Genomic DNA, 9,389 nt, shown 5'->3' with positions numbered 1-9,389 from the left:
GCTTGACTGCGCCAGACAGGCAGCGTGGAGGGGTGCCTCGAGCCCAGGTCGCAGTCTCTGAGGGAGCAGGAGGCCAACGACTGTGCCCCCACTGTAAGGAGGGGAGGGGCCATCAGCTGGGTCCTGGGGAACCAGGCGTGGAGGAGGCCTGGGACTGTGCTCTGCTCTTGGTGGCCTGTGGAGTGGCCCAGCATGCGGCACCCGCTCAAGGCTGTGTCTGAACTGGGGTCAAATCTGTCTCTAGGCTTGTTGAGGCGGAGGCTGCTGACTCAGGCCCTGACCCCTCATCTCTCTGGGAGGGCTTGGGCCAGGCTCAGGGGCCTGGTGACCTGGAGGCCATGTCTGAAGCCACTCTGCCACCCCCTTGGATAGAAATGATTCCAAGAATACAGGGAGGTTAATCTCAAGGCCCCAGCCCTGGGACCAATCCCCGTCCTGTGTGCAGGAGGACGGGTGTGACAATCGCCAGGAAATGGACGGCTTGAAACAACGGACTCTTATTCTCTCGCTGCTCGGGAGGCCAGGAGCCTGAAATCAAGGTGTGGGTGGGGCTGGTTCCCCTGGAGGCTCTGAGGGAACCTCTGTCCCCAGCCTGTCTCCAGCTCCGGCGGTGGCTGGAAACCCTGGCCTCCCTTGGCCTGTGGATACCTCACCCCAATCCCTGCCTGCACAGTCACCAGCTTCTTCCCTCTTCCCTTCTAAGGACACCAGGCCTTGGGTTTAGGGCCCACCCGATCCAGTATGGCCTCATCTTAACTAATTACCTCTGCAAAGACCTTATTCCCAAATAAGCTCACATTCTGAGGCTCTGGGTGGATGTACATTTTGCGGACACTGTTCAACCCAGTGCAGGTGAGCAGATGGGGGCCGGGGGTGCTGGGGTGCTCCGGGCTCTGGCAGCACGGTGTATATAGGGAGGAGACGCCTCCCTCAAGCCTGAGCGCCCCCATGGCTCTGCTGGCTGCCCCGAGCTGCTCCGAGGTCGAGTTAAACCGCAGAAACACATGGCCATTTGGGGACCTGGGCCTCACCCTAGGCCTTCCTGGGAGGAGACAGAGAATAGGAGGCTGTGGGTCTGGGTTTTGGGGCCCTGTCCTCTTCCTGTCCCTGCATCTTGCCTCTTCTTCACATTCCTCTTCTCTAAACCATCTAATGGGGGAAGCTTCGCCCTCAAAAGCCGACAGGGAGACCTCTTTGGTGAGGGACCCTGGGGTGGAGACCCCCAGGCCAGCCTCTGTGGGCTGGTTGAGGAGGGAGGCTGTTAACCTGGGAGCTTGGCCCACACTGAGGGGCTCTGTCCCTCTCCAGGGCCACCTCCCGCAAAGTCAGGAGAGCAGAGTGGGCACTGAGGTCAGAGGAGGAAGCCAGGTCAGGGCCGGTGGAAGAGGCTGAGGACCTCCCAGGATTCCCTGTGTCCAGCCGGAGCCTCGGGGACTGGCCAGGCCCCTGTCTGCAAGGGCTCCCACCGTGGCCCCCCACACCCTGGCCCAGGTGCCCAGAACAGTGCTGCATCCCCAGGAGGGGACCCGGGCTCAGTGGAATTAAATTAATTCCTGTCTGACCAGTGGCCTTGCATCCGCAGAGCGATGAATGACATTGGCGACTACGTGGGCTCCAACCTGGAGATCTCCTGGCTCCCCAACCTGGATGGGCTGATAGCCGGCTATGCCCGCAACTTTCGGCCTGGCATTGGAGGTGAGGGGCGGCCCAGGCCCGGCAGGCAGGAGCCACTGGGGCCCGGGCTAGGCCGTGGCTGTGTGGCCCACTGGGCTACGGGCTGCGCTCTGGGCAGGGAAGCCTGGCTCTCCCCCGGGGGCTCCATCAGAGCCAGGCTCCCACAGAGACAGCCAGGGAGGTGCAACTTCTCGGGCCATGATGGCTGACTGCCTGTGACTGGGACCCTGGCAGGGTCCCACCCTGGCTCCCGTGCTGAGCTGGCCTCAGCCCTTCTTAGTTCTTCTCCTTCCTCGCAGGGCCTCCCGTGAATGTGGCCCTCGCTCTGGAGGTGGCCAGCATCGACCACATCTCAGAGGCCAACATGGTAGGTGCCACAAGCCTCTGCCTCAGGCATGGTGGGTGCCCACAGCCTCTGCCCTGGGCTGCATGCCCCTGGGGGCGGAGCGAGGCTGACCCCGGCCCCTGTGCCGCCTCCACAGGAGTACACCATGACGGTGTTCCTGCACCAGAGCTGGCGGGACAGCAGGCTCTCCTACAACCACACCAATGAGACCCTGGGCCTGGACAGCCGCTTCGTGGACAAGCTCTGGCTGCCCGACACCTTCATCGTGAACGCCAAGTCGGCCTGGTTCCACGACGTGACAGTGGAGAACAAGCTCATCCGGCTGCAGCCCGACGGCGTGATCCTGTACAGCATCCGGTGAGCGGCCGCCCACCGGGGCCCTGGGGGACAGCCTGCCCGGGCCCATGTCGGCGCCTGGACGCTCCGAGGCTTGGAAAAGCTCGAGCGGTTCCTGCTGCCGGGAGCTGGGGGGGCAGAAGCTGCGCAGTTATTTATATCCCCGCAGCTGCTGGGGAAACATCCACGCTCCAAGGTCGCCGACAGGAAGCCGGCAGATGTGGCTTTTTGGCCAACACAGTGCCTTTTGGTTTTTAAAATGGGGTGGAATAAAATTAACCTTTGTAAAGTGAACAATGCAGTGGCATTTGGCAGATTCGCCCTGTTGTGCAACCCCACCTCTGTCTGGTCCAAAACATTTCAGGACCCCGAAAGGAGACCCAGCCACGGAGTAGGTGCTCTCCACTCCGCACCCCCTGGAGCCCCAGCAGCCACCCGTTTGCTTTCTGTCTCTGTGGATCTGGTCAGAGACAGAAACATTTCACCGACAGGGAATCACACGCTGTGTGTGGGACCGTTTATGACTCCGGCTTCGTACTCAGCACCGTGTCCTCAGGGTTCACCCCTGCTGAAGCTGGAGTCAGGGGCGCCTTCTTCTTCACAGCCGGGCAGTAGCCCATGGCAGGGACGTGCTGCACCTGCCTTCCATCCATCTGCCGAGGGGCGCCTGAGTGGCTTCCTGCGTTGGTGAATGTGAAAACACTGCTATGAACGTGTGTGCGCACATTCGTTTGAAAGCCTGTTTTCAGACACATGCCTCTCAAAAATGGAATTAGCTCGCAACACTTAAAAAAATCAAGAGGCATGTGGCCACCTGCAGTGGCTCACACCTGTGATCCCAGCACTTTGGGAGACCGAGGTGGGAGGATCACGAGGTCAAGAGATCGAGACCATCCTGGCCAACATGGTGAAAACCCGTCTCTACTAAAAATACAAAATATTAGCTGGGTGTGGTGGTGGGTGCCTGTAATCCCAGCTACTCGGGAGGCTGAGGCAGGAGAGTCACTTGAACCCGGGAGGCGGAGGTTGCAGTGAGTCGAGATTGCACAACTGCACTCCAGCCTGGTGACATCACTCTGTCTCAAAAAAAAAAAAAAAAAAAAAAAAAAAAAAAAAAAAAAAATCAGGAGGCAGCCGGGTGCAGTGGGTCACGTTTGTAATCCCAACACTTTTTGGAGGCTGAGGTGAGAGGATCACCTCAGCCTGGGAGTTCGAGACCAGCCTGGGCAACACAGGGAGATTCTGCCTCTACAAAAATAATAAAAAATATTAGCTGGGCTTGGTGGTGCGCACCTGTGGTCTCAGCTACTTGGGAGGCTGAGGTGGGAGGATCACATGAGCCCAGGGGGTTGAGGCTGTAGTGAATCAAGATTGCACCACTGCACTCCAGCTTGGGTGACAGAGTGAGACCCTGTCTCATCAACAAACAAAAAAATCAGGATATTTTACATAAGAATTTAAATATCTGACCTCTCCTAGAAAATCAAGCGCATGGCGACTCTGGGCCTATTCCTGTGTGTTCCCCAGCCATCGCTCAGGCCAGGGCCTGGGCGTTCAGGCTGTCCCCTGCCCCGTAGGCCCCCAGCCCAGTTAAATAGTCAAGCGTTTTGAAGAGAATGAATGAAATCCAGTTCTTGATAGTCCTAAATGAAGACTTGCAAGCGTCTCTGAAGTTGAGCAGTTTTCAGGTTTACCTGGATTCTGGGCAACTAACAAACACAGCCTGAGAAGTAGCTCGGGCTCCAGGCAGCCCCTGGTACTCAGGGGGCATCTCTACAGGGGAACTGCCAGGCTTCTGGGAGGGCTGGCCTCACCCCCAAGGCCTCACTGCCATGCTTGTCTTGGCAGAATCACCTCCACTGTGGCCTGCGACATGGACCTGGCCAAATATCCCATGGATGAGCAGGAGTGCATGCTGGAGCTGGAGAGCTGTGAGTGGGCGCGCAAGGCGGGCAGGGGCTTCTCTCGAGGGCCGTGCTGGCTTCTCCAGCAGTGGATGGGGTCTCAGACTGTCAGCCCAGGGCCTGGACAAGGCTGGCCCGGCACAGGGTGCAGGAAAGCACCAAACCAGCTTCTGCATGAGCAAGAAGCCTGGGCAGGAGGAGAAGGGGCCGGAAGGCCTGGAGCAGTCTGGCCTGTGGGTCCGTCCATGCCTGAGGAGCCGGGCCGTGGAGCCCAGACATGACTCGGATTGGTATCGTTAAGCCAGTGCTGCAGCCCCTGTGTGTCACCTGACGATGGTGACCCCATCTGTGTCCCTTCCACCTGCCCAGAGAAGCCCAACATGGTCCCAGAGCTGAAGGCCTCCTCGCTCCTGGCTGGGGTCCTGCTCGGTCCCCATCATGATGGTGTCAGCTCCCTGCAGGCTTCCTGTGTGGACAGAGTGCTCCTGCCAGGGCTCCCGGGGCAGGACCAGGCTCTGCCGCCCACCTGTGTGCTTTTCCTGCAGACGGTTACTCATCGGAGGACATTGTCTACTACTGGTCAGAGAGCCAGGAGCACATCCACGGTCTGGACAAGCTGCAGCTGGCTCAGTTCACCATCACCAGCTACCGCTTCACCACGGAGCTGATGAACTTCAAGTCCGGTAACGTGTGCCTGCCGCCCCTTCCGTGTGTGCCCGCCGCCCCTTCCGTGTGTGCCCGCCGCCCCTTCCGCATGTGCCCGCCACCCCTTCCGCGCGTGCCCGCCTGTGGTTTTCATGCTTTTTCGCCAAGCCACCCGCAGGCCCTCAGGGCCCCTGGGGATGCAGCTGGGACGCTCCTGCCTTAGGAACTTGCTCATTGGCACCAGCTACACCCACACCAGGGCCGCCAGGCCTGCCATCGCATGGACGTGGGTCAGCCCTTCCCATCTCACTCCTCGGTCCTCTCTCTTCCCAGCACTCCAGGTGTACAGCAAACGTGAGGGTGTGGGGAGCTCTCTTAGCCCCAGGTCTGCAGGGCTCAGGGGCCAAGCTTTCCTTGTCTACCTTGTCTCCCAGCTCCACTTTCCCACTCCTACGCCCCCCGTCCCCAGTCATCCAGAGCGGGTGAGCCCAGTGCCAGCTCCTTCCAGAGCCTGGCTGTGCCCGCAGGAGTGTTAGGAGAGAAAGGAGTGCGCCCTCCCCTTTGGCTGCGAGGGTCCCTCAGGGTCAGTCCAGCAAACGTGAGGCCAGCAGCAGCCTCAGCCTCTCTCCTCCTCTGGGTTACACTGCTCAGGACCAGCCTGTCCTGTGGCCAGACCTAGGGCCGGAGACCCCCAGACATTTCAGGCCATGTGGTTGGTGGGGAGGGCAGGGGTCTAAGTCTCTCTTCTGAGCCCTGCTGTGGGCCCCGTAGCTGCCAAGCCCTGCCGCCCCTGAGTCCCACGGTTGGGCTGGGCTGGGCAGGGACAGAGGTGCTGACAGTGGCTGTCCCGGCAGCCGGCCAGTTCCCGCGGCTCAGCCTGCACTTTCACCTGCGGAGGAACCGCGGCGTGTACATCATCCAGTCCTACATGCCCTCCGTCCTGCTGGTCGCCATGTCCTGGGTCTCCTTCTGGATTAGCCAGGCAGCGGTGCCCGCCAGGGTGTCTCTAGGTACGGGGCCGATGCTCCGAGGGGCCCAGCTTCTCATCCCTCAGCTGGGGGCCCAGCACTGGCCTCCGGACCATGCCAGCTGTCCTGGGGCAATGGCCCACTGGGCCAGGCCGGGTCAGGGGAGCAGGACCTGCTCCCTGGGGTGGGCATGGGGGTGGGGGGCAGCGGACCCTTATCCGTGGGTCACAGGCACCAAGGCTGGGGGTGGGACGGCGTGAGGGCAGGGCTACAATGATGGTACCACCTGTGCCCGGCAGGCATCACCACGGTGCTGACGATGACCACGCTCATGGTCAGTGCCCGCTCCTCCCTGCCACGGGCATCGGCCATCAAGGCACTGGATGTCTACTTCTGGATCTGCTACGTCTTCGTGTTTGCCGCCCTGGTGGAGTACGCCTTCGCGCACTTCAATGCCGACTACAGGAAGAAGCAGAAGGCCAAGGCCAAGGTCAAGGTCTCCAGGCCGAGGGCAGAGGTGAGGGCCTGGGACTGAACCAGGGACAGCACTGCTGGGGGCCCCAACGAAGACCCCTCAGCTGCTCCAGCCCACTGTGGGTCCCAGCTGTGCTCCCTGAGCGTGGGGGGCTGGAGCTGCTGGCCCAGGCGGGGCCCTGCATGGGAGCACCTGTGGTCCAGGGCCCTGGGAGTTGCACCCCAGCGCTCAGCCCTGTCTCCCCCACTGGCCCCCGTGCAGATGGACGTGAGGAACGCCATCGTCCTCTTCTCCCTCTCTGCTGCCGGCGTCACGCAGGAACTGGCCATCTCCCGCCGGCAGCGCCGCGTCCCGGGGAACCTGATGGGCTCCTACAGGTCGGTGGGGGTGGAGACGGGGGAGATGAAGAAGGAGGGGGCAGCCCGCTCAGGAGGCCAGGGGGGCATCCGCGCCCGGCTCAGGCCCATCGACGCAGACACCATTGACATTTACGCCCGCGCTGTGTTCCCTGCGGCATTCGCGGCCGTCAATGTCATCTACTGGGCGGCGTATGCCATGTGAGCGCAGGACTCAGGCCACCCTCGCTTGTCCTGGCGCCCGGCGGTGGCTGCCCAGAAACCTCCTGGGAGAAAGAGCCCTTGGTCCACCTTCCCTCTCTGCGTGTTTCAAAGTGGGATGACAGTCGGCCACGGAAAACAAGAGGAAGCCTCGGCCTCCCTGAGCTCTGACCTCACCCGAAAGGCCAGCCTGGGGCTCTCCAGGAGGCAGCGCGAGACCCGCACAGATGAAGAAGCAGAGGGTCTGACTGAGAGACTGAGCCAGGCTGGGGTCTGGGCCCTTGAGGGAGCCGCGGATTTTTAGGCTCAGAAAGTGATCCTGGTTTCTAGGTCTCTGCTGTGCGGGATGGGGATCGGAGCGTGGGAGGAGGTGGGAGCGGACGTCCATCCGGTGAGCGGTGAAGGCGTTGGTGAGGTCTCTCTGGCCCCAGCATGAAATAAAGCCTTGGCCTGGGGGCCGCTTCGTTCTCTCTCGCGGTGCCGCGCTTCACTCCTGGGGTGCCTAGAGCCCACCCTAGGTGCCCGGAACACCCTTCTCCAGCTGCAGGCTTCCCGGGCGGTGTCTGGGTGGAGCTGATTGTGGAAGCCCAGAGAACACTCAGGGTTGAACACACGCCTTGCCCAACGGAAACAGTGGGTCGAGGTCCCGGGAAGGAGGCTGTCCTTGTCAGCAGGGCAGGCTTCGAGGGAAGGGCTTCAGGAAGTGAGGAACCAGTTTTTGTGATGCTGGCTTCAGGCACTGGGTCACTTCATCTATGTCCCTGTGCTGTGATGAGGCCATTTTCTCCAGGGGCGTGAGGCAGGAGCCTGCACCACAGTGTCGGGGAGTGAGCTCAGGGTCGCCGGTCCCAAAGCCTGGAGCTTTTGAGGTGCCTTTCTGAGATCCTGGAGCTCAACACCAGACTTGGGGACAGAGACTCAGGGACACAGGGGCTCAGGGGCTGGATCCCAGATGAGCCATGTCTGGGGTACTGAGGGAGGGCCGAGGTGCAGAGGCCTAGAGGGAGCTAGAGGAGCTGCCACCCCATTGGTCCTTGAGGCCTTTGGTCCAGGGGGTATCCAGGGCTAGGTGTCACCATGGTCCCTTCTTGGATGTGAGGATAGACATTTGGAGGCCACCGAGGCCCCACAAACACCACAGCCCTTTCCCACCTGCTGCCACTGCCATGGACATGGGGTGAGCACACTGCAGCCCAAGGAGCTGACAGGCAGCTCTTAATGGGGGGTCCAGGTTTTCCAGGGCACCGGGTCATTACTTGTGGAAGAATCTGAAGGGAGCAGTTGGAACAACTGCTGGGGCTCTGCCATCTGCTGTGGGACCCAGGCGTCCGGGGCTCTGCCATCTGCTGTGGGACCCAGGCGTCCAGAGCCATCACATGGCAGCTCGCGAGGTGGCAAAGTTGGCCAGGTCAGTGCCCTGTGGAATCGGGGTGGCAGCTAGGCCTGGGTGGCCCCCATCTCCATACCACTGGGGACCCGGGGTGACTGTGTGAGTCACCTGTCCTTAGCACGACCTGCGGCAGCTCTGGCAGGGTGAGCAAGCAGCAAGATCAAGTCACCAGTGGGGCCCAGGCATTGCACCCGGGGACCGACGCAGGCTGAGTTGCTTCCCTCAGGGCCAGGCTGTGCCCCAGAGCAGATGAGGGCATTGCCCACCACTGCCCAGACCATGCCCCATGCACCACCTCTGTCCCCTGCTGGAAGGTCCCCCCACACCACTTCCTAATGACCGCTCCTCATTTCCAGGCTGCCCTTTAGCACCCCTGCTCTGCAGGACAAGGCTGTGAGGCTTGGCAGGGCCGTTCTGCGGGTGGGACAGGCTGGGGATGGAGGGGGTGGGATGGACCAGGCTCTGGTGTGGCCACAAGCGGCGCACAGAACAGAAGTGAGCTTTGGGGCGAGCAGAGAGCAGGTGGCCGGGCAGCAGCAGAACTGGATCTGGGTCAACTGGGGCTCCGGGCCACCTCCTGACACCAGGGTGAGGCGGCTGAGCCTGCCAGCTCCTTGTCCAAGGATGGAGACACCCCTGCAGGGCTGGCTCTCACCGTCCCGCCTCCTGCCCTCTGCTTCCTGGGCCTCCCTGCAGGGTTACCGCTCCCTCCTCCCTGGAGCCCACGTTGCTCTGGGGATAGGAGCCCAGGCCGCAGATGGCACGCACTATAGCTATGGGATGGGCCCCAGGCTGCCCACCACCACTGCCCACCCCAGGCTCCCAGGCTCCCGCCCCAAGGGCAGGCCTTCCACCCAGGGCAGCCAGGGAGGGTCGGCTCCAACTCCTGGGCCTTTGGGGGAAGGGTGGGTTGGTTCAAGATTCTGGGAACTATTTGGGGGCATCCCCTGGACCTGGAGGCTGTTGAGCCACCCCCCACACCCCTTTCTGCTGCGAGGACCCTGGCCCCTATCTCTGCCTTGTCCTCCTTGCGGCCGCAGGCTGCCCTCTTTCCCGGGCTTGTACCCACCAGGAGCTATTTAAAGCCAGCCTTT

General features: G+C 61.8%; 1 protein-coding gene across 1 annotated transcript; it reads left to right on the top strand.

Moving 5' to 3' along the window:
* Positions 1-1,585: 1,585 nt before the first annotated feature.
* GABRD (gamma-aminobutyric acid (GABA) A receptor, delta) lies at positions 1,586-7,375 on the top strand. The gene is made up of 8 exons (XM_011987226.1): positions 1,586-1,695; positions 1,974-2,041; positions 2,157-2,377; positions 4,205-4,287; positions 4,806-4,943; positions 5,760-5,915; positions 6,173-6,390; positions 6,610-7,375. The coding sequence occupies exons 1-8, from the start codon at positions 1,587-1,589 to the stop codon at positions 6,907-6,909; spliced, it is 1,293 nt and encodes a 430-aa protein (XP_011842616.1). The 5' UTR covers position 1,586; the 3' UTR covers positions 6,910-7,375.
* Positions 7,376-9,389: the final 2,014 nt, after the last annotated feature.

The sequence above is a fragment of the Mandrillus leucophaeus genome, unplaced genomic scaffold (assembly GCF_000951045.1).
Source record: "Mandrillus leucophaeus isolate KB7577 unplaced genomic scaffold, Mleu.le_1.0 Scaffold305, whole genome shotgun sequence".
NCBI lineage: Eukaryota > Metazoa > Chordata > Mammalia > Primates > Cercopithecidae > Mandrillus > Mandrillus leucophaeus.
Note: the sequence above shows the minus strand (reverse complement) of the source record. Positions and strands in the feature narration are given on the sequence as shown.

Bases quoted from the DNA above. Each gene is read 5' to 3' on its own strand.
- GABRD (XM_011987226.1), top strand. From the start codon at position 1,587: ATGAATGACATTGGCGACTACGTGGGCTCCAACCTGGAGATCTCCTGG. The intron at 5,916-6,172 runs GTACGGGGCCGA...TGTGCCCGGCAG, and splicing joins GCCCGCCAGGGTGTCTCTAG to GCATCACCACGGTGCTGACG. The intron at 6,391-6,609 runs GTGAGGGCCTGG...GCCCCCGTGCAG, and splicing joins TCTCCAGGCCGAGGGCAGAG to ATGGACGTGAGGAACGCCAT.